The 25,378-nt window shown below is 42.8% G+C and overlaps 1 protein-coding gene across 9 annotated transcripts in view; it reads left to right on the top strand.

Annotated features, from left to right (window-relative positions):
* MID1 (midline 1) overlaps positions 1-25,378 on the top strand; it is a 591,209-nt gene that overhangs the window by 543,838 nt on the left and 21,993 nt on the right. For all 9 annotated transcript variants that reach the window (XM_025857736.2, XM_073902107.1, XM_073902106.1 and 6 more), the window contains 3 exons: positions 5,607-5,755; positions 13,597-13,724; positions 18,738-18,881. In XM_025857736.2, coding sequence (XP_025713521.1) covers positions 5,607-5,755; positions 13,597-13,724; positions 18,738-18,881 — 421 coding nt within the window. The remainder of the gene's footprint in view (positions 1-5,606; positions 5,756-13,596; positions 13,725-18,737; positions 18,882-25,378) is intronic.

Below are 25,378 nucleotides of genomic sequence, written 5' to 3' on the forward strand. Positions count from 1 at the left end.
TGTTTAAGTTATTCATCTAAACAGAAAAGTATTCGTACGCAGGTATGTAACAAATTCTCAAAACTCATTAGCAAGGAAACAAACAATACCTTTACCAGAATGGATAAAAGATTTGAATAGGTACTTTACCACGGAAGGCGTGTGGATGACAAATGAGCACATGAGAAGATGTTCAAAATCATTAGTTGTTAAGAAAAGTCAGAAAGGGAAATTTAGAACCTCAGGGAGATACCCTACTTACCTAGTAGAACGGTTAAAATGAAAAAGATGCACCATACCAAGAGTTGTTGAGAACCTGGAGGAACTAGAACTCTCACACGCTGTTTATAAGAATAAAACTGCATTTTGGAAAACTGACGGTTCCTGAAGTAGTTATACATACGCCATTCTAGGTGTTTGCCAGAGAAATGAAAGCACATGTCCCTGTAGGACACGTGCATGAATTTTCATGGGAATGGCAAGGGTAATAGCCCCAAACTGGAAATGACCCAAATGTCTATCAGCAAATGAATGAATAAACAATATGTGGCACATCCATTATTTCATTTATTCAGCAACAAATAAGAACGAGCTACTGATGCATGCAACAACACGGATCAATCTCAATAAATTAGGGTGAGCGAAAGAAGCCAGACAGAAAATAGTATATACTGCATGAACACATTCATATGGAAGTTTAGAAATAACACTTTCTAATAATCTACGGTGACAGAAGACAAATCAGTGGTTGCTTAGGGATGAGTGACAGGGAGTGGGGTAGGGGACGGGATGAATTACCAAGGGCAGGAGGAAAATGGAGGCAAGATCTATGTGTCCATTATCTTACAGGTTTACACATATTTGCAAACTTACCAAATTTGCACTTTAACTATATACAGTTTGTTGTATGTTAATTATATCTCAGTAAAGCTGTTTACAAGACAATTGTATATTTATGTACTGGAACAGCCTTCAAAAGTTAAAATTTATGAACTCGGGTGACATGTATTCGTATGGACAAATCGCAAACATATAAACAAGCTTTACAATGCGTGGAGTGAGACTTGTTACATAAAATTCGATAAACTACAAAAAAAAAATCCCATACGATGTTTAGGCACGCATACATAATTGGGAGTGATCCAGCCTGAATTCAAAAAGGTGTTTTCCTCTGGAGAAGGACTTGAATGAAATTAGGGAGGGACACACAGGGCTTCCACGCTATCAATAATATTTTACTTCCTTTTGAGAAATCTTTTACGCTAATATGATGGAAATATTGAGATTTGGTAAAGCTGGGACTGGGCACGGGGAAGTGGATCATAGTACCTTAAAAATCGTCTGTGTGTTTGAAATTTATCACTTTTTAAAAAGTACACACTTGGCTCGGGGACATTATTTCGGAAGGCAGTCTTAGAAAGCAAACATTACTTGGGAGAGACGAGGCCCAGTTTGGCTTTCTCTTGAGTTACTGCTTTGGCAACATCGCCAAGGACTAGTGGAATCCCAAAGCTCGGAATTCACGGTGACTGAGTCCCTGGCCAGGGCACGTGGTGTCAGAGATACATTTTGAGGAAGAGAAGAGCGTGAGTACCAACGCGCTGGGAAACCGAGGTGCTGGGCAGGGAGCGCCAAGTATGGATTTGGTGCCCCATGAGGGTGCCCAGGGTGGTGTCTGGGCAGTCTTGAGGACGCTGAATCCAGAGAAGGGGCAGTGGGGCTCTCTCACCGGCACTTGGAAGTGGGGAGCTGGAGGAAGAACCGGCAGGACCGTGGGGACCACGGTGGTGACGTGACTTCGGCCGCCATGGGTCTCTGGTGTGGATCCCGAGGCCATTAGACCTGCTGGAAACAGACTCACCGCAAATCCTCCAGCTGGGGGCTTGCCAGGTCGGCAGGGTTGGGACCCACTGGTCCGTACTGGTAATGCTTGCTCTCAGACCATTGTGCAGCCTAGGAAATAAATAAATAAATAAATAGCTCGGCAGCCTTTCTCCTCGGAAGGACTGGCGAGTCTCAAGCCACGAGACTCCCTGGGAAAGAAGTGTCTTATCTCTTCAGTAGGAGGAGATAAATTTCATGTCAACACAGCAAGAGCCGGCAGCAAACTCCAGACTGAGGAAATTAGGTGTTTTATGTTCAGACACGGATGGGTGGTAGAACGCTGCGGCCACAGAGAAAAAGGGTCCCTTCTCTTCACGGCTTTTAAAGTGTACTCCAGATCTCCAGAATTTAAGATCAGTAACCGGACTATGTGGTCGGGCTTTTCTGGAGCCTTATAGAAACGCCAAGTCAGGCCTCATTGGCAATGCAGAGACCTGTGATAACTGAGGATCAGTTGTTAGGACGTAACAATTTTGGGGTGGGGATCCTGCAATACATGTAAAAGCCCATACGTTAAAAGCATTTAAAATGCATTTAAAGAAAGACGAAGGGCTGCTTTTTTTTTTTAATTTTTTTATTGTTATGTTAATCACCATATATTACATCATTAGTTTTTGATGCAGTGTTCCATGATTCATTGTTTGTTCATAACACCCAGTGCACCATGCAAAACGTGCCCTCCTCAATACCCATCACCAGGCTAACCCATCCCCCCACCCCCCCGAAGGGCTGCTTTTTAGAGCACGTGTAAGGTATAATAAACAGCAAATAAATTGGTATGTATAGGCCTGTGTCCTCACCGAAAGGAGATTCAACCGGCAGGCTGTGTCCATGATGAGCATAGAGCGAATTCCTGAAATTACAACGTGCAAGCAACACTTCCCAAAGGAAAAGAAGAACAGGGCCCACTTGGAAAAATGTCCCCCGTGTCAATGACACTTAACGTATAAAGAGTCTTCTTACGTGTCAGTATCCAGTGTTTCTTTTCAAAAATCAAATTTTACTCGTCTTGTCAGATTTTTAAAATAGTACATAAAAGAGAGTTTTCTAAGGACGAAATTAGTATTTTGCTAAATGCTCGGTGCCTGATTCTGAAGTGTTGTAGCAAGTTAGGACAGTGTTTCCCGAAGGGTGGTTCAGATCAGGGCCGTTTGATCAGAATCACTTAAGTTGGCAAGCTTTTTCGGTAAAGGGCCAGATAATGAATATTTTAGGCTTTGCCATACAGTTGCTGTTGCAACAGTTCACCTCTGCCCAGTGTTGTAGGGTGAAAGCAGCCATAGATGAGTCATAAATGAATGAACGTGGCAGTGTGCCAATAAAACTTTATTTACACAGCTAGGTGTGTGCTGGATATGGCACACAGACCATAGTTTGTGAACACCTGATTCAGAGTAGTGTTTTTCTTTTCTCTCTCTCTCCCTCTTTTTTTAGCTGAAGCCCACAGTCAAAAATAGAGAGGACACAAAGCCCAGCACGCGCGTGTGCAGGCGCACACATGGCAGGGTTTTGCAAAACCGAATTTGCCCTCTGGATCAGGAATGCACTCTGCTACCTTCTTTTCTCCTCTCCTCTCCTAGTTTGTTTGTAAGTGCTAGTTCTGGCCATACTACTGACCCATCACCTGCAGCTCATTGCCTGTTGGAATGCAGACTCGTACCACTCTGCCAATAACAACTGTTCAGGGAGGGTATTGGAGAGGGGGCCCAAACATTTACAGTTTCTCTTTTCAGAAGATTCCTGCTGATTCTTGTGCACACCATTTTGAAAATCTCCGATCCGGCATGTCAGATGGAATTGTACACTTGAACTAAAATTAAAATTATGCCAACAATTGTTTTCTGTAAAGCATTCCTATGTTTTCAAAGGAGGCTCTCATTTTGGCTTCCTTCAACTTAATGCATGATTTAGGGTTGTTGTTTGGTTGGTTTTGTGTTCTACCTTTTCTGCTCAATGCCACTTTTAATTTCCAGTATCATGATAGAAGAAAAGAAAGAAGAAAATAAGAGTTCAAGCATTGTTGCATTTGTAGTGTGTGGGATGGATCACTGATAGGCAGACGCAAAGGCTAAGTGACTGACACAGTTGTTCTAAAGGAGTATTTTGACTTTATGTTTCTTTTGTTGGAATTGTAGTAAACATCTTTAATTCTGTCGTATGCTTGAATATTTCGTTCACTTGGATTGTTGGGGACTCTTAAGTTATTTTCCGTCCTCTGATGGATGATTTGGACCCTAGGCCTTTCTCAGCTTTACGTCTGGATGTAACTGTGTTAGACGCTACATCCAATTTGGTGTAAAAGAAGTGTTATTTCATTCAACTGATGAACACAGTTAATCTGCTGTGGATGGTCACCGTAATTATAATGCGTTACGTCTTTTACCAGGCTTAATCTCCTACGCCGTTTGCTCCAAGGTCTTGGCACTTCATTCTCTCTTAACTCTCTCCTTGGAGGAATTTTTCTCACTCTTGCCCGAATCATGCCGCTGCTGCCTCTCCGTGCAGCATGAATTTCCTTTGTTTGCTGCAGTACGACATAGCTGGAATCAGATGGTCCTTAGAGGCCTCCGAGTTCTGACATCTCCTTCCTTCCTTTTCTTCGATTAAAGTTGCATGGGGATGCTAATGATGACTTGGAGAAAGAAGGAATTTCTTGGAGTTAGCAGGAATTCTGGAGGGGGCCGGAGCCAGCCTGGTCTGTAAGACAGATTAACTGGCTTCCTCCCTACCCTTTCACCCAGGGCTGTTTTCCATTCCGGAATGATCCTGAAGCCGGCCAAGACCTGTCCCGGGCTGTGTGGATGGGGCACTGGGCGCCCGGCAATTCCAATTAGCAGTCTAATTTTGACTTGGCTTCTGGCCAGAGGGCTTCATCTCACGGCACATTTCAGACACCCTAGCGAATGGTCAAGTGGGTTACCGTGCACTTATCTTGGCCTACCCCCGAGGTTACGGTCAATTACGTCTGAGGGTCGTTTTCAAGCAAGACAGAATCAGGAATTGGAATGGAGGTTGGAGCCAAACATGCATTTTTATCCCGACTGGGAAATGCTTATCAAAATAGTTCTTAGTTATCAAGGAAGCACAAAGTACCTGGAAATGACGTTCCCAGTGAGGGGAAAGGGCCCAGCTGTGCTTTCTTTGGCTTTCTCTCATCTGCTCAACAGGAAAAATATTAATCAATGGAAAAGACGCTGGCTTTCTGTTCATTTAACACACGAGTTTTAGATCGTGTGGGAAATAGTAATACCTCATGTTTTCACATCACAGTTCTATGCCGTGGATTGCAAAGACCTTTTGGGAAAAGGGTTCTTACTTAAGCCACACATTTGCACCTTACGGGGATGTCTTATTTTCTTGATGGCCTAGCTGAAACCCTGAGACAGAGAAAGTCCCAGCGGCCGCTGCCGTCTTACAGTAATTGAGCGGAATAGTGAGGGAAGAGGTCTGGTGACCCTTGTAGCTTGCCATTAGGCAACACCTTTTTTCCCCATCAACAAGGAAGCAATTCACAATAAAGTATTTTCTCATAAAACAAATTAGCGACGCTTCTCCAAGGAGATCAAGAATTGTCCAAGCCAGGCGTCCCCGAACGGGGATTTCCATATTTCTCCGCCCACTCTTTGGACTTTCACTGAAGGACAACTTCCGTGCAGCGCGATGCACACGTTGGAAGGGTCCAGCCTGATGCATGTTCCCTCTGCAAGCCCACCCACCTAACCATCTCCATGCCTCTTTTCAAGGTGATGAGGCTTCGCAAACTGGCTCAGCAGATTGCAAACTGCAAGCAGTGCATCGAGCGGTCCGCGTCCCTCATCTCCCAGGCGGAACACTCTCTGAAGGAGAATGATCATGCGCGGTTCCTACAGACGGCTAAGAATATCACCGAGAGGTGAGTTGCGGGGGCTGCTGGGAAGTTCTCAGCCGCCGAGCTCCTGTGTCTGGGGAGTGATCGGCCGGCCTTGCCCTCGCCTGGCTTTTGTTTTCATTTTCGAGGCTGAGAGGCTGAGTACCGGGGAGAATAGAGGCTTTGAGTTGCTTTGTTCCAGCTAAAGATGCTTCCCTTTGACATGTCAAAGCCTTTTCAGTAGCGCCCTGGAGTTCAAGGCCTTTGAAACAAGAGTCCCCCGGTTGGAAAGAATAAAATCAGCCTTGCTTTGGGGGGGGGGGGGGAGGGGCGGGGGGGGGGGGGGAGAGAAAGCCTACCGTGGCACAAAAACGACAGTTATTGTAACTCTCGGACCTGATCTTATCGTACGCTTGGTAACAAAGAGTCAAAATGAAGGCAAAAACATAAAAGGGAATCTTTTCTTCCATCTCAGGGCTCATCTATTAAAAAGAAAGCAAACGCCCAGGTGTTGTGCTCTGTTAGACCTATTTTTATTTGGTTGAGAAGGTTCGCCTGGATAGAAAGGTCAAAGCTGACTCATGTGGGAGAGAAAGGACCCAACTGTCAATCTCATACCTCTTTCTTTTAAAGGGTCCTTTATTCTGGGGCAGGGCACATAAAGAGAACATTATTCGAATGGTCAGTTCAGCAGTGAAACTGATGGGAGTCACTGCTCCTTCGCTCCGCGTCCGTCTGGATTGGCCTAAACTTAACTCGCCTTGGCTGCTGCAAACACCTACAGCAGTTGTTAGCAGAGCCAAAAAAAAAAAAAAAAAAAAAACCACCTCACTCCACCTAAATGATACCTCCAACCCCTGCCAGTGCCCTGGACTTTCCATTCATTCTCATTTTTGGAGGCCCCCTGCCCCATATACAAAGCAATAATAGAATCCTATCACAGGACAGCTCATTCATGCTGGTCTTTATCCTAGAGCAGAAGTCTGCAAACTTCGATAAAGGGCCGGAGACGAAATATTTCAGCTCTGCAGGTTCTAAGGTCTCTTTCCCAACTACTCAGCTCTGCGGTGATTAACTCCATAGCAGCCGATCATAGACAATACAGAAACAAACGGGCGTGCCTGTGTTTCTACCAACACTTCCCCAAACAGGTATTTGGCCCTCTGGCTGTATTTTGCCAAGCCCTGGCCCAGGGGAAAAAAATACTCACTGTCGTCTGACTTGCATTTCTTCAAGGAAAGAGAAAGAAAACTAACCTTAATTGAGTGCGTGCTTGTGTCGGGCACTGTGCTAATTCTCAACATAGCCCTTGGAGGTAGGCGTTGATGTTTCTGTTCTCACCGTTCTTTGAGTCAGAGTAACATACAGTGGTTTTACAGCTCTGGTCTTGTATCGAACCAGCTTCGTGGTGTCATTTCTTATATTTGAGAAAAAACTCTTCTGCAACTGGTTACGATACTTAATCTCTTCCAAAGCACGTGGCCAACAGCTGCTTATCATCCTGTTTATATCCTTAAAATGATCCCTCCCTACTCTTAAGAGAAGCCAGTTTCTTTGCTCAGGACTCCTAGGTTCCCAGTGTGTGTCTTCACAGCTCTCCTCTGGACTGTATCCAGTTGCTTTATGTTCATCCTAAGGTTAAAAACTGTAAACGGTGCTAATACTCCGGTGTACCTAGGACACTCTCCTAGACCCTGTTTACACTTACGTCGTGGTTTCCAACTGGAATCCAAGAGTACTTTTCTCCAGCTACAAATCATGAGATGTCCAGATGAAATGGCTACTATGAGCTGCATTTCTCAGCACTCCCTAAAAATTTGATCAAGTGTAATATGAACAAACTCACACCTATCGAGGGGAGAGAATGTGGCCCCATAACAGTTGGGATAGGACATTCTGAAAGAAGACCTACCTTTGAAGTATAACATAAGCGCATGAATGTCCCACATGTGATCTCCCACAGATCCAGCCCGTCATAACCGGTCCCATTCACCTCTACCTGTAACAAGCCCATCTCTTCAAGAACAGAAACATGACTTTGATTTTTCTTTCTACAGATAGTGAACTGTATGATACAGTTGACCCTTGAACAGCATGGGTTTGAACTGCTCAGGTCCACTTATACACGTTTTGTTGTTTTTTTTTTTTTTTAAATAAATACAGTGCAGTACTGTAAATGTATTTTCTCCATCATATTTTCTATAGTAATATTTCTTAATATTTCTAATACTATTTTCTTCTCTCTAGCTTACTTTATTGTAAGAATGCAGAGTATAATACATATAACATACAAAAGATGTGTTAATCGATGCTTTATGTTATCACTGAGGCTTCTGGTCCCTGGTAGGCTCTTAGTAGTTAAGCTTGGGGGAGTCAGAAGTTATTCACGGATTTTCCACTGGGTGGGGGTCAGCGCCCCTAACCCCCACATTGTTCAAGGGTTAACTGTGTACTGTATTCTCAAGCCTCGCTAATATATAGTCTTGGTGCAATTGTATGTGCACTTTTATAAAATCATTTTAAATAAGCAAAACTGTTCACTAAATCCAGGCGTAAGAAAGTCGGCCTCCTGCTTATGAGAAGGCTAAAGTTCCATCAAGTTTGAAGATGCAGCCCCTCTCTTCCTGTCTCTGTTGGCAGTCCTCTTGGTCAGTTCCTGGGCCTTTCTCTCTTTCCGGGAACGGAAGGTCGTGAAAGGGCAGGGGGCTTGGACCAGGACCTGGGAAACTTGGGCGGCGATCCCAGCACTGCCACTTTTTAACTATGATCCTTTGGGTTCATCTGTGAGCTATTTTCTGCATAGAGTGTTGGGCTCATAGGGGCGCCCGGGTGGATTAGTCCATTAAGCGTCTGACTTGGCTCACGTCATGATCTAGGGTCCTGGGATCGAGCCCGCATGGAAGCTCTGCTCAGCGGGGAGTCTGCTTCTCCCTCTGCCCCTCCCCCCACCCATGCGTTCCCTCCCCCCCCCCAGATAAATAAAATCTTTTTTTAAAAAAAAAAGAAAAAAAGAAAATTGGGCTCATAATAGCTACCTCTATCAGTCGTTGTAATAATATTGTTGATGACTCCTAAGAACAGGCCTTTAGCATCATAGATACTCCATGATGTCTGTTGGATTTAAGTTCTCATAGTTTAGTATGTCAGTACGGTCCCGCCTTGTATGTCTATTCTGGGGCTGGTCTCTGCCTGTCTCTACTCTTCAGTCCTTTACTTAGTAAACATTCTTCTCTAGGACATGACTTCATAATTCTCTGCCTCCTATTGTGTCTGCCTTGGGCTTTGGCACCTGTACACTTCTAAACCATCTCTATTGTTCTGTTCAAGCGGGGGAAAGCCCGGAACAAACTTTCAATCCTGCAAGCCTTCCTAAAGGGAGACTGGAATGAGATTTTTTCTGCATCTTTAAATCACTTAAGGTAGATATGTTCATCTACAGGCTGAATCAAACTGCAAAAAGGTTTTCGATTCAGAAACATAAAAAAACAAAAAACAAAAAACCCAACGACACCCGAAGGAGAGAGACCCTCAAGCTTTACATTGTAGGAGATGCATATGCTTTGGAATCCAGTGTCTGGCTCTGTGCTAATTGCTTAGCAGGAATTGTGGACGGCACTGGGGCTGCTCCTTTAACACTTGTGAGTCTAATTTTGCGCATACGCTCCTAGCAGGTAGAAACCCCGGCCGCCTTGTTTTCACCATTCTGGCCCCAGCACATAGCAAACTGCCTGACATGAATGAATGAGTGAACAAACTATAAAACAGGTCAATTATTGCTACCTAATCTGGTTGTTATAGGGACAAAATCAAATAGTATAATAAAACTATTAGTCCGGTTCCTGTCCCAAGGTGATCGTGCAACAAATGCTAATTCCCTTCCCTCCCACTTACTAAAATGACGCACATGGATTGCATAACATACTATATTCTCAAGCCACACTAATATATAGGTCTTCCGTATGATTGTATGAGCATCTTTATAAAATTGCATTAAGTAAGCAAAACTCATCGAAGCATAAGAACTTGCTTATGAGAAATCTGAAATTAAAATCACTTGTAGCAGCAAATTATCTAGAGGATGGTAAAAAGAAACTTCCCTCTGAACAGTACTCATTTTTCAGAGCTCCTAGGAGGGTGTCCGACTCCTCTGTCCTTCGGCACCATAGGCAGTTCAAGGGTCCGTCAGACTTAGCCAGAATATAAAGCTAAGAGCTCCAGTTGTCAACGATGGAAAGATGTCACTTGATTTTTAAGAATTCAAGCACGTATGATGAGTGGGTTTTGAAGTGTGTTCTGGTAGGGTGTTAATTGGTGTTAAAACAACAAAGTTTCAGAGCCAAATGCATTTGGGAAATCATCCTGAGCAGACCAAAGCAAACCACGTTTTGTTGCTGTGAGACCTCACTGGGTTTTACCACGGTGATTTTCCCACTCGCCCAAGAGAGACCCATGTAAGTGCCGTTGTCAGGGGTCGGGCACGGGGGCCGATATTAGGCAGGAAGGGTAGAGCATCTTCCTCTGGCATTGACTGACAGAGAGCCTGTGAGCCGTGTAGCTCCAGACACGTCCACCTTCTGGAAAACTGGCCCCATGTGGCCCTGGCAAACTGTCATGGAGATTAGGAGCGTCGAAGTCAAAATAGAAACAGGAACTAATGTGCAGGTCACCCCCTTAAGCATCAAGATAGGACACAATGTCCTTATTTGCCTCAATATGGTAAGAGCTTAACACACACTCACAAGCATGTGCACACACGGGCATATAGGTACACACACACACACACACACACACAAATATGAAAGCACAGAATTGCAAAAGTGGCATAAGACTGATGACCCTGGTGGATTTTGGCAACTCATCTGAAAGGCCAGAAGATGGGCAACAAGGATTTGGGGAATAAAAACATGGCCTAAAATGTTGAATCTGGCAGATCTCCCCTTGCCTGTCACTCCAATTACGAATTTGAAATTGTAGCCAAAGATAAATATCTTCCCTTCCATCAAAAAACTGTGTAGGTGTTAAAAGCTGCAGTCATCTGCACGGATTCTTGCTGTCAGTCTTTGCCTCCCAGGCTTAGGAACTTCCAGCCTCTCCGTTCCCACTCCACAAAGTTCCCACCAGCAAGATGGCAGGCTTTTTTTTTTTTTTTTTTTTTAACACTGTCACTTGCCCGAAGCACGTTTCAGTTAACTGTGGATCACAGAACCAGGAGAAACTTGGGAGTGAAATCTATTTTGGGTGAGCCTGAGCAGAAGCTTCTGCCCCTGGACCGGGAAAGCGCTAAAGCGAGATTATCTGTTCAGAGCACTCAGGATCCTCTCAGCCCGAGATCGGTGCCACACAAGAACGACAGAGAAATGCGAAAGAAAGGTGGCCGTTTCTTCAAAGCTCAGTGCAGTTTTCCCTGCTGGACATCATGAAACATTCTAATTGGGGTTTCGCTTTGAAATTTTTATTTGAAGAGTTCATGTGGTACTATAGCATTTCTTTTAACTTTTCTGCACTGACGCAAATTTTTTGGGCTCTTTAAGAGCTTCGTATATATTTGTTGAGTAATCCCGAGATCGCTCTGAGTTTGGAGGAGTTTTTGTGATCATGGGTCATAAGGAAAGCATTTTTTAAGTACAGTTTGACTATCTGTGAAAACTGGCTAGCAACCATGCCTATATCTACCAGTCTAAATTATCAGGTCTTCGTCACAACGACTAGCCCATTCCCCTTGGGTGCGCTCTTTCGCCAACAAAATCCCCAAACTCTGCTGGTCGCTGTTTCTTGGTGAAAGAGTTAGGTGGTGAATTTAGATTCTCCACCCTCATTCAAACACTTGAAACTTTTCTTTCCAGAGTTTATGCCTCTTCAAACTTTTCATCAGTGGATCCCAGGATCATCCCGGTTATTACATTGTTAATTATCCCATCTACTTCCCTCCCTATACAAAGCTGAAAATGGTCCAGAAGTGCAATTATAGAAACTTCATTTCTAAGGATTTTGAGCACCTCACAGGTGTAACTTACACTGAGGTAAAATTCAGAGAAGATAAAATTAACCATTTTAATGTGTGCAATCCAGTGGCATTTAGTACATTCACAATGTTGTGCAATTCCTACCTCTGTCGAGTTCCAGAATCTTTTCATCCCCCCCCCCCCCCGGTAAACTCCATACCCACTATGTAGTCATCGTCCATTGCCCCCGCCAAGCCCCTGGCAACCACTAATCTCTCTGTCTCTATGCATTCGCCTATTCTGGACATTTCATACAAATGGATCATGCAATACATGGCCTTTTGTGTCGGGTTTCTTTCACTTAGTGTAACACTCTCAAGGTTCATCCACACTGTTGTGTGTATTAGTACTTCACTCCTTTTTATGGATGAATAATATTGCATCGTATGGATAGACCCACAAGTGTAATTTTTAAATAGCCAAAATACATATCTTTATAAAATACAAAGTTTTAAGAGCCATTAAGAGACACAAAAGGAGATACATCTCCTTAGGTAACCAGGTTGAAATTTTTCTAGATTAAATGGAAGAGTATAGACCTAGCTGCCAGCTGGCTTTGTGACTTTGTATAAATGAGCATCAATACTCTTAATTAGAAAATAGCTAGATTTGGGCGCCTGGGTGGCTCAGTGGGTTAAGCGACTGCCTTCGGCTCAGGTCATGATCCCAGAGTCCTGGGATCGAGTCCCACGTCGGGCTCTCGGCTCAGCGCGGAGCCTGCTTCTCCCTCAGACCCTCTTCCCTCTCATGCTGTTTCTCTCTCTTTCTCTCGCTCAAATAAATAAATAAATAAAATCTTTAAAAAAAAAAAGAAAATAGCTAGATTTAGAGCTGAACCATTTCAGAGTGTTGCTTTGCTCACAAATTCCCAGCACCCTACACAGTACCCTACACATAGTCGGTCCTTGGTGGTGTTTACCGAACTTTGTGAAATACCCAGATCAACAAGATTACGGGTCTAGCATAGTCTGATATGCTCAGACATGGTTTATGTCATGCCACAATTGTATCGTTTTTAAGAGGATCGCTTGCATTTTTTAATTAGTCAAGACATTCTGCTATTAGGAACTGAACTTTGCAAATCAACTTGAGCTTAACACACACGTAGCAGGAGATTGTCTCATAGCAGGAGAGTCATATTTACCAATACGTAGCTTTATAGTTTATAAATGAGAAATCTTAACTTGCAACTGTAAATGAAGAGGGAAAATGGTGCATCCATTGGAGGAATTTGTGAGAAAGCTCATGAATATTTTCCATGGCATCTGCTGGGAATATGGTGCAAAAAAAAAAAAAAATGAATACAAGGAGAACAAAACGAGCCAGACAAAAACTCCTTTTTTTAATGTTTACTTTAGAAAGAGGTTAGTAATTGATTAAACTAATCCAATATCTGGAAACATTCTTTTTAAATCTTCACTTTGCCTTTTATGCAGTTTGAAATTTTGGAGACTCCTCTTTGAAGTGGAGCAGGGTCGAGTCTAAAAGGAACGAACAGTTTCCCAGACAGATGTGTGAAGAAATGCCTAGAGCTATGTGCTTCTCGCTGGGGTTAGATGTGAAGGGGCCAGGCTGTTAAATACACAGCCACATGAAATATGAATATTCTTTCACCTCCGTGGGGAATTTTTTTCCGGTAGTAAAAAGGAAGGGGGGGCAGCCATTCTACTGTTTCCCCAATTCCTTTGCCTCGTCTTTAAGCTTGCATTCATTTGCATTGTGTTGCTGTGTTGTGCTATTCCCAGGTTCTTTTTGAGGCTCCCGTGGAAAAACAGCACTATTTTAAAATGATACTTGTTTTCTTTTTATTTTTTTTTCATTCCTAGGCGGCAATGGTGAAAGGCATCTTGACATTTCTAAAAAGTTGTTCTGTTTAAATTACAGAGTCTCCATGGCAACTGCATCATCCCAGGTCCTAATTCCTGAAATCAACCTCAATGACACATTTGACACCTTTGCCTTAGATTTTTCCCGAGAGAAGAAATTGCTAGAATGTCTGGATTACCTTACAGGTATTGTCTTGTGTGTGTGTGTGTGTGTGTGTGTGCGCGCGCGCGCGGGCGCGTGCATGTGCTTTAATATTGTGTACATTCAGTGATACGCATACTTTGCCACCACGTCGGTTCCCTAAAAACCAGAGGTGTGGGCTCCTGATTTAGGAACAGAGTCTAGTATTCCCATAAATGATTTCTGGCACACTTTTTTTTTCCCCACCCAAAATGACACGGTCTGAGACCAAATTGGGGACAGAGGAAAAGGGAGACTCTCGATAATTAAAAACATACTTCCCACCATTTTCTCTCTGCTGGCCATCAAAGAGATACACAAAGTAGCGTGGCTATTGTCCACTTCATCTCGGCAAGGCATCTGACTCTCACAGTGCCCTGGCAGAGAAAAAAATTGGCAGCTAACTCTTGATTGGGTGTCTACTACTCTGCCTCAGCTCCTTGTATCCGAGACCTTGTATAATCTTCACACCATCAAACTGAGGTAGCATGTTATAATCCTCATTTTGCAGATGACGGAGGTCACCCATCTCGCTGGAGGTCAGGTAGCTAGCGAGTGGCAGAATTAGGATTTGGCTTGGGTCCGTACGGACTCCAAAGACCTCTTGCTCTTTCTGGTAAAAGACGTCATTTCATCTTGGCAAAAGGTCACCATGGCAAACGTCCCAAAAATCACATGTGAATTCCTGGTGCCATGTTTCTGATAGGCTTTTTTTTTTTTTTTTTTGGTCAAGCTTACAAAACAAAAGGAACCGCAATAAAAGAAAACCTCTGGCTACTCCTATTCCTAACCATCCAGATTTTTCTTTGCTGTCAACCTCGAGAATGAGAATTGAAATCATTCACTGGTAGAATGTGGACTGTTTAGATGACCTTTATTCATGTTAGCCAAAGCCACCGGTGCCTATGACTTCAGGAGGGTGCCAGATGTGCACCGAACCGAGGACATGCAGCCTTCGAGAGACCACATCCCTAACTTAGCGTGGCATCAGCTTCCCCACTCCAGTTCCGTGTGTGCGTGGTTGGAAAAGATGGAGCAGGAGAAAGGGAACATTGTGAGATGTTTGTTTTTACAGTCTGTGGATCAGAAGCGAGGAGTTTTGTATCCAAGGGGCATGATACCCAGATAGGTTTTTGCTTTGCAAGAAGCCGAGGTGCTGTTTTTAGCCTTTCTGTATTTGCAAGGGAAGCAGTCATCCCACAAACTTCTTCTCTTACATCATTCTTTCAAACCGTACCGCTCCTATTAAGGAAGAAAGAAGTTGACTCCAAAATGCACTTGCAGTAAGGAACCAAACTTGGTTTCAAATATTTATTAATTTACTGCCCTCCTTTTTTAAGCTTTAACTCCGGAGTCTGTCTAAACTAACACTACCCCCTAGAACCTTCCACACTGGTAGAAACATTCTGTATCTACACTGTCCATTATGGTAGCTGCTGACCACATGGGGCTATCAAAAACTTGAAATGTACATAGTGAGCCTTTACTTTTATTTGACTTTAATTCAACCTAATTGAAATGTAAAAAGCTTGCGGCTACTGTATGAGACAGTGCAGGTCTAGACTTTCTCTGGTTGAGCTGGTTTTCGTGATGGCATCCTATGAAAAATCTTTTTTTTTTTTTTCCCCCTCTTACATCATTTGGGATTGAGTATGATTGCAACAACAGAAAATCCAGTTAGCGGTGACTAAACGCATCAAGGGGTGTTTGTATCACGCAAACCCAAGCACGGAGGTATGAGCTCCAGGCCGGGGCAGCGGCTCAGTGAGGACCTCAGACCCCAGGCTGTTGCTCTTTGTCTCTTCTGCCACCTTTGCTGGGTTGCCTTTTTGCCACATGCTCACAGCATAGCTGCCCTGCCTCCATGCATTGTGCTCAAGTCACAGGTAAAAAGGGAGGGACGCAGGGGAAACAGGGACAAAAATCTGTCTTTGTTTATTAGGAAAACAAAAAGCTTGCTCAGGAGACCCATCTGGCAAATTCCCACTTGTGTCTCATGGGCCAGATCCGCCTCACAAGGTCATGCCCAAGGACAAAGAGGACTGAAAGACTGTTGGGCCGGGCCCATGACCTTTCTGCACAAAATCAGTGTCTTGTTGACCTGAGTGTGTCCTCCCCATTTCCCAAGAATCGTCTGATGGTGTTCCGGTGGGCATACGTTCACGGGCTATGTCTGCATGCGAATGCCAAGGCAGTGATTAGAAGGGAAAGTGTGAACGTAGCCCGCACTGACTAGGACCGTGTGCGCCATATATCATCCCGATGGCTGTTTATGCCAAGCTTGAGACCACATGGGGTACCTGCCATTCTGCCTTCTGAACTTCAAACCTCAAATACAAATCTGGCCCATTTCTAGACATAACATCGATCCTGGCCATAACATATGATGCTTGGCTGGTATTGCCCAGTCCAAATAGTTTATCAGACATTTGTAAGCAGGAAATGAAGTGTTTGTGGAGTATTAGCCCACCATTTCTCGTGTCCTGTTTATGACAGAGGCAAGAAAATAACAGTTCTGCTACCAATCCCACGAATATTGAAATTGGCAGCATGCTGCTGTTCTCATTTACGGTAAATTGGGTATTGACTTTTCAGGACAAACCCATTGGGCTTATAATCAAAACAGGGTTAGCCTGCATGGCTGTGAAAACAAGATTTTTTTTTTTTCCTCCCCGTGACATGCCTCTAAGTGGTATGTCAAGTTAATAACCCAGAGAGGTGACATTTCCTCCCCGATCGCAGCTACCGCCATGTGTCTCACAGCTACTGGCTTATTTTGAACATAAGTTTGCTTTCTCTTTAATCCTGTATTGCAATGCAGAAAGGACAAAATCTTTCTACAGTGGTTGATGGAAAAGTAATTCAATGGACTGCTTAGATTATGGGAGAATAAGCATTTCTCCACCGCTCCCTGCTGGGTGATCGCGCACCAACAGGGACCACACAGACAATCATAAGGACATTTTATGGTGCAGCTGGGCCTCCCCCGCAGAATACATCTCTGGCTTGGTGTCGCTGATTCATGCACATCCAAGTCACAGCACATGACACTAAATCTTGCATGTGGATACTTCAGGAGACAGATGTATAAATACATAGTCCAGAAAGAACGCTTTAGGGGCTCTATAGAGCCCTTCTATCTTAATACATGACTTAATGCAGTGCCTGCCCACATGTATAGGCGTGCAGTAATGCTCGTGGAATTCAGTAAGCGAGACACAAAGCTGGTCTAATTGACTTTATACAAACATAAAAGTTACTTGCTGTGTACGGTATTTGTCCTGGACATCTCTTCAGCGGACAAAATGAAGAAGCCTAAAACAGTTCGAGTTTTCAGTTTACCATATTTATAAACTCATCTCCTTCTTTGGGTTTGTTTAGGACTCCTCAGTCCTCATCAAAGTTAAGGGCAGGAAAGAACTCTGCAATAGTGTGAACAGAGGTTGCTACAAATCTATAGAATGCAGATATGTTTCTCCTTTTGAAGTTAGGTTCTCATATACAGAAGAGTGGCAATAAAGGCCCGGATCGATTCTCTAAACCAGGGGTTGGCAAACTTTGACTATAAAGGGCCAGATGGTAAATATTTTAGGCTTTGCAGGACATATGGTCCCAACTACTCAACTCTGCTAGTGCACAAAAGCAGCCACAGACAATACATAAATGAATGAGCCTGGCTGTGTTCCAATAAAACTTTATTTACAAAAACAGGCAGTGGGCCAGATTTGGCCCATAGCCATAGTTTGCCAACCCCTGCTCTGAAATACTGTTGCCGGTGCAGAGCACTCACTGCCTAGCCTTTTTCTTGCTCACAAACTCTTCTCATTAAACCAGTTACGGAAATCGAGCTGGTAGATTTTTGAGTCAACTTCAGTCATTATTTTGGTGGGATTTGGGCTTCTCTGCTCCAGACTGTGTTCAAGACATAAAACAGCAACCTTCTCCAGTGATAAAGTTAACCAAATGCCAAGGAACTATGTTTTCTTTGGGGAAGGAAAATGTACTTCTTAGATATGATTGATTGTTAATCATGTTCTTCTTAATTTGAAATATCACCTATAAATTGAAAAATGAGAAGAAAATGGGGCTACACTAATGAAGTGGGTTTTTTTTTTTAAGATTTTATTTATTTATTTGACACAGAGTGAGAGAGATAGCGAGAGAGGGAACACAAGCAGGGGGAGTAGGAGAGGGAGAAGCAGACTCCCCACTGAGCAGGGAGCCCGATGCAGGGCTTGATCCCAGAACCTCAGGATCATGGACTGAGCCACCTAGGCGCCCCAGGTTTTTTTGGGTTTTTTTTGTTTTTTTTTAAATAAGTCATCAAAACATCTAATGAAAGAAAATTTTCAAACAACCATTTGACTGGTTTGTTGCAGGATAACAAACATTGGTATTTTTCCAGTTGGGTATATAAATATAAAAATAGGTGACTTCACAAAGCTCCGAGGTTGGCAAACTTTGGCTCGTAGGCCAAATCTAGCCCTCACTGGTTTTGTAAATAAAGTTTTACTGGAAGCTGCCCACGTCCATTTGAGGATGAATTGCCCATGGCTAACTTCATAGTTCAGCAGCAGAGTTGAGTAGGTACAACAGAGACCATATGGCCCTCAGACCCTAAAATATTTACCACCTAGCCTTTTGCCATCTCCCCAGTGTGGAAAAGTTTGCCATCTCCCCAGTGTGGATGAAATCACAGAAGTTCATCTTGTTTGTTTTTTGTTTAATATTTTTTTTTCATGGATAAGAGTATTATTTGCTTAACCTCCTAAACGTACTTTCATGTGAAATAGAGATAAGTCCCTACTGGCTGGCTAAGTCACGCTACCTGTTAACAATCACAGCAGCAACCAGCCAACCAAACGTTCATTCTTTGGATTGGGGTCACCACCTCTGGGATGGATAGTGGTCCTGATGGACCTGTGTAGAAAGGCCTGCTATGACTGTCACACATCTCCTCTGAACTGTGTCCCGGAGGTGCCTGCCTCTTCGCTGATGAGCATTCTTGATCCCCACAGCTCCCAACCCTCCCACGATTAGAGAAGAGCTCTGCACCGCTTCCTATGACACCATCACCGTTCATTGGACCTCCGATGATGAGTTCAGTGTGGTTTCCTATGAGCTCCAGTACACCATATTCACCGGACAAGCCAACGTTGTTAGTGAGTATTGCACCCCGTATCGATTCCTCTGTTTGGTGACTGTTTTCAGTTAGATCGCATTTCTAAATTGAAGCGTCAAGGGAAGACGAGGAAGGAAGGAATATGCTGTATTGGCTGCATTTCCTAACCAAGAAGATGATAGCGTTCACTTGTACTATACTAGCAAAAATAGCGAGCCAAAGAGTGGTGAACATTAGTCATCTCTAGCAAACCACACGGATGAGTCTTACAAACATATGGTTAAGAGAAAGAAGCAGGAAACAAAAGAATACATGCGTGAATCTGTTTATACAGTCATAATTTAAAGATAAAAAAGAAAACTATTTTGTGGGGCACCTGGGTGGCTCAGTCGGTTAAGTGTCCGACTTGATTTCGGCTCGGGTCATGATAGAGCCCTGCATCGAGCTCCACTCTCAGCGGAGAGTCGGCTTCAGGTTCTTTCTTCCTCTGCCCCTCCCCGCCCACTCGCACATGCACATGTGCACTCTCTCTCTCTCTCAAATAGGTAAATCTTAAAAAAAGAAACTGTTTTGTTTAGAGATGCATACATAGGTGTAAAAACTACAAATAAAAGCGAAGATGATGGTTGCTTCCGGGATGGGAAGGGAGTGGCACCATTGGGAAGCAACACCTGGGGGGGGTCATGGGGTTAACTACTTTCTGGGTGGGAGGTACATGGTTTAGTCATTATATCATACATTTAATATTTTTATTTTTTTTTAATTTTTTATTGTTATGTTAATCACCATACATTACATCATTAGTTCTTGATGTAGTGATCCATGATTCATCGTTTGTGCATAACACCCAGTGCTCACGGCAGAAGTTCCCTCCTTAATACCCATCACCAGGCTAATCCATCCCCCCACCCCCTCCCCTCTAGAACCCTCAGTTTGTTTTTCAGAGTCCATCGTCTCTCGTGGTTCCTCTCCCCCTCCGACTTACTCGCCTTCATTCTTCCCCTCCTGCTATCTTCTTCTTTTTCTTTTTTCTTAACATATCTTGCATTATTTGTTTCAGAAGTACAGATCTCTGATTCCACAGTCTTGCACAATTCACAGCGCTCACCATAGCACATACCCTCCCCAATGTCTATCACCCAGCCACCCCATCCCTCCCACCCCCCACCACTCAGCAACACTCAGTTTGTTTCCTGAGATTAAGAATTCCTCATATCAGTGAGGTCATAGGATACATGTCTTTCTCTGATTGACTTATTTCACTCAGCATAACACCCTCCAGTTCCATCGACGTCGTTGCGAATGGCAAGATCTCATTCCTTTTGATGGCTGCATAATATTCCATTGTGTACATATACCACGTCTTCTTTATCCATTTGTCTGTCGATGGACATCTTGGCTCTTTCCACAGTTTGGCTATTGTGGACATTGCTGCTATAAACATTGGGGTGCACGTACCCCTTCGGATCCCTACATTTGTATCTTTGGGGTAAATACCCAGTAGTGCAATTGCTGGATCGTATGGTAACTCTATTTTCAACTGTTTGAGGAACCTCCATACTGTTTTCCAGAGTGGCTGCACCAGCTTGCATTCCCACCAACAGCGTAGGAGGGTTCCCCTTTCTCCACATCCCCGCCAACATCTGTCGTTTCCTGACTTGTTCATTTTAGCCATTCTGACTGGTGTGAGGTGGTATCTCATTGAGGTTTTGATTTGGATTTCCCTGATGCCGAGCGATGCTGAGCACTTTTTCATGTGTCTGTTTGCCATTTGGATGTCTTCTTTGGAAAAATGTCTGCTCATGTCTTCTGCCCATTTCTTGATTGGATTATTTGTTCTTTGGGTGTTGAGTTTGATAAGTTCTTTATAGATTTTGGATACTAGCCCTTTATCTGATATGTCATTTGCAAATATTTTCTCCTATTCTGTCGGTTGTCTTTTGGTTTTGTGGACTGTTTCTTTGGCTGTGCAAAAGCTTTTTATCTTGATGAAATCCCAATAGTTAGTTCATTTTTGCCCTTGCTTCCCTTGCCTTTGGCAATGTTTCTAGGAAGAAGTTGCTGCAGCTGAGGTCGAAGAGGTTGCTGCCTGTGTTCTCCTTTAGGATTTTGATGGACTCCTGTCTCACGTTTAGGTCTTTCAACCACTTGGAGTCTATTTTTGTGTGTGGTGTAAGGAAATGATCCAGTTTCATTCTTCTGCATGTGGCTGTCCAATTTTCCCAACACCATTTGTTGAAGAGACTGTCTTTTTTCCATTGGACATTCTTGCCTGCTTTGTCAAAGATGAGTTGACCATAGAGTTGAGGGTCCATTTCTGGGCTCTCGATTCTGTTCCATTGATCTATGTGTCTGTTTTTGTGCCAGTACCATACTGTCTTGAGGATGACAGCTTTGTAATAGAGCTGGAAGTCTGGCATTGTGATGCCGCCAGCTTTTCTTTTCTTTTTCAGTATTCCTCTGGCTCTTCGGGGTCTCTTCTGGTTCCATACAAATTTTAGGATTATTTGTTCCATTTCTTTGAAAAAAGTGGATGGTATTTTGTTGGGGATTGCATTGAATGTGTAGATTGCTCTAGGTAGCACTGACATCTTCACAATGTTTGTTCTTCCAATCCATGAGCATGGAACATTTTTCCATTTCTTTGTGTCGTCTTCAATTTCTTTCATGAGTATTTTATAGTTTTCTGAGTACAGATCCTTTGCCTCTTTGGTTAAATTTATTCCTAGGTATCTTATGGTTTTGGGTGCCATTGTAAATGGGATCGACTCCTTGATTTGTCTCTCTTCTGTCTTGTTGTTGGTGTATAGGAATGCCACTGATTTCTGTGCATTGATTTTATAGCCTGCTACTTGACTGAATTCCTGTATGAGTTCTAGCAGTTTTGGGGTGGAGTCTTTTGGGTTTTCCACATACAGTATCATATCATCTGCAAAGAGTGAGAGTTTGACTTCCTCTTTGCCGATTTGGATGCCTTTGATTTCTTTTTGTTGTCTAATTGCTGTGGTTAGGACTTCTAATACTATGTTGAATAGCAGTGGTGAGAGTGGACATCCCTGCCGCGTTCCTGACCTTAGGGGAAAAGCTCTCAGCTTTTCCCCATTGAGAATGATATTCGCTGTAGGTTTTTCTGTAGATGGCTTTTATGATATTGAGGTATGTACCCTCTGTCCCTATACTCTGAAGAGTTTTGATCAAGAAAGGATGCTGTACTTCGTCAAATGCTTTTTCTGCATCTATTGAGAGGATCATATGATTCTTGTTCTTTCTTTTGTTAATGTATTGTATCACATTGATTGATTTGCGCATGTTGAACCAGCCTTGCAGCCCAGGAATAAATCCCACTTGGTCGTGGTGAATAATCCTTTTAATGTACTGTTGGACCCTATTGGCTAGTATTTTGGTGAGAATTTTTGCATGCATGTTCATCAAGGATATTGGTCTGTAGTTCTCCTTTTTGTTGGGGTCTTTGTCTGGTTTTGGGATCAAGGTAATGGTGGCCTCATAAAATGAGTTTGGAAGTTTTCCTTCCATTTCTATTTTTTGGAACAGTTTCAGGAGAATAGGTATTAATTCTTCTTTAAATGTCTGATAGAATTCCCTTGGGAAGCCATCTGGCCCTGGGCTTTTGTTTCTTGGGAGATTTCTGATGACTGCTTCAATTTCCTTAGTGGTTATTGGTCTGTTCAGGTTTTCTATTTCTTCCTGGTTCAGTTTTGGTAGTTGATACATCTCTAGGAATGCACCCATTTCTTCCAGGTTATCTAATTTGCTGGCATAGAGTTGCTCATAATATGTTCTTATAATTGTTTGTATTTCTTTGGTGTTGGTTGTGATCTCTCCTCTTTCATTCATGATTTTGTTGATTTGGGTCATTTCTCTTTTCTTTTTGATCAGTCTGGCCAGGGGTTTATCAATCTTGTTAATTCTTTCAAAGAACCAGCTCCTAGTTTCGTTGATCTGTTCTACTGTTCTTTTGGTTTCTATTCATTGATTTCTGCTCTGATCTTTATTATTTCTCTTCTCCTGCTGGGTTTAGGCTTTATTTGCTGTTCTTTCTCCAGCTCCTTTAGGTGTAGGGTTAGGTTGTGTATTTGAGACCTTTCTTGTTTCTTGAGAAAGGCTTGTATTGCTATATACTTTCCTCTCAGGACTGCCTTTGCTGTATCCCAGAGATTTTGAACAGTTGTGTTTTCATTTTCATTGGTTTCCATGAATTTTTTAAATTCTTCTTTAATTTCCTGGTTGACCCATTCATTCCTTAGTAGGATGCTCTGTAGCCTCCATGTATTTGAGTTCTTTCCGACTTTCCTCTTGTGATTGAGTTCTAGTTTCAAAGCATTGTGGTCTGAAAATATGCAGGGAATAATCCCAGTCTTTTGGTACCGGTTGAGACCTGGTTTGTGACCTAGGATGTGATCAATTCTGGAGAATGTTCCATGGGCTCTAGAGAAGAATGTGTATTCCGCTGCTTTGGGATGGAATGTTCTGAATATGTCTGTGAAGTCCATTTGGTCCAGTGTGTCATTTAAAGTCTTTATTTCCTTGTTGATCTTTTGCTTAGATGATCTGTCCATTTCAGTGAGGGGGGTGTTAAAGTCCCCCACTATTATTGTATTGCTGTCAGTGTGTTTCTTCGCTTTTGTTATTAATTGCCTTATATAATTGGCTGCTCCCATGTTCGGGGCATAGATATTTACAACTGTTAGATCTTCTTGTTGGATAGACCCTTTAAGTAGGATATAGTGTCCTTCCTCATCTCTTATTACAGTCTTTGGTTTAAAATCTAATTTGTCTGATAGAAGGATTGCCACCCCAGCTTTCTTTTGGTGTCCATTAGCATGGTAAATGGTTTTCCACCCCCTCACTTTCAATCTGGGGGTGTCTTTGGGTCTCAAATGAGTCTCTTGCAGACAGCATATTGATGGGTCTTGTTTTTTCATCCAATCTGATAGCCTGTGTCTTTTGATTGGGGCACTGAGCCCATTTACATTCAGGGTAACTATTGAAAGGTATGAATTTAGTGCCATTGTATTGCCTGTAAGGTGACTGTTACTGTATATTGTCTCTGTTCCTTTCTGATCTGTGCTGCTTTTTGTCTCTCTCTTTGCTTAGAGGACCCCTTTCAATATTTCTTGGAGGGCTGGTTTCGTGTTTGCAAATTCCTTTAGTTTTTGTTTGTCCTGGAAGCTTTTTATCTCTCCTTCGATTTTCAATGGGAGCCCAGCTGGATATAGTATTCTTGGCTGCATATTTTTCTCGTTTAGTGCTCTGAAGATATCATGCCAGGCCTTTCTGGCCTGCCAGGTCTCTGTGGATAGGTCTGTTGCCAATCTAATATTTCTACCATTGTAGGTTACATATCTCTTCTCCCGAGCTGCTTTCAGGATTTTCTCTTTGTCTCTGAGACTCGTAAGTTTTACTATTCGATGTCGGGGTGTTGACCTATTTTTACTGATTTTGAGAGGGGTTCTCTGTGCCTCCTGGATTTTGATGCCTGTTTCCTTCCTCACATTAGGGAAGTTCTCTGCTATTATTTGCTCCAATATACCTTCTGCCCCTCTCTCTCTTTCTTCTTCTTCTGGGATCCCAATTATTCTAATGTTGTTTAGTCTTATCGTATCGCTTATCTCTCAAATTCTGCCCTCGTGGTCCTGTGGTTGTTTCTCTCTCTTTTTCTCAGCCTCTTTATTTTCCATCATTTGGTCTTCTATATCGCTGTTTCTGTCTTCTGCCTCATTTATCCTAGCAGTTAGTGCCCCCATTTTTGATGGCACCTCGTTAATAGCCTTTTTGATTTCTACTTGGTTAGATTTTAGTTCTTTTATTTCTCCAGAAAGGGTTTCTCTAATAACTTCCATGCTTTTTTCAAGCCCAGCTAGTATCTTTAAAGTCATGATTCTGAACTCTAGGTCCGACATCATACTAATGTCCGTACTGAGTAGGTCCCTGGTTGACAGTACTATCTCTCGTTCTTTTTGCTGAGGTGATTTTTTTCGTCTTGTCATTTTGTCCAGAGGAGAACAGATGAATGAGAGAACAAAATGCTAACAGGTTAACCACGTCCCCAGCAAATATACTCTATACAAATCAGAAAAGACCTGAAACCAGGGGAAAAGAAAGAAAAAAGAAAGAGAAAGAAGAAAAAAAAAAAGAAAAAGATGAAAAACAAAAACAGAACAATACAAAAAAACCCGAATATGATCAAATATGATCAGGCTAGTGCATAGATCAGTGCCACACACTAGATTTTGGGCGTATTTTGGTCTGTTAGAAAAAAAGTGCCTCCTAAAATTTTAAAGGAAGAAAGAGTTATATATGTACAAAATAAGGGTTGATACAATGAAGGGATGGAAGATGACTGTAAAGATGAAAATTATAAAAGATTTTATAAAAGGAATTGATATGATAAGAGGTTGTTTGAAAAAAGAAAGAAGAAGATTAAAAAAAAAAAGGGAGAGAATGTGATCAGGCAGGAGACTAGAACAAAGCCGTACACTAGTGATTTAGGGTATATTTTGATCTGTTAGAAGAAAC

Source organism: Callorhinus ursinus, unplaced genomic scaffold (assembly GCF_003265705.2).
Source record: "Callorhinus ursinus isolate GAN/ISIS: 27379988/994484 unplaced genomic scaffold, GSC_fseal_2.0 scaffold16, whole genome shotgun sequence".
Taxonomy (NCBI): Eukaryota; Metazoa; Chordata; class Mammalia; order Carnivora; family Otariidae; genus Callorhinus; species Callorhinus ursinus.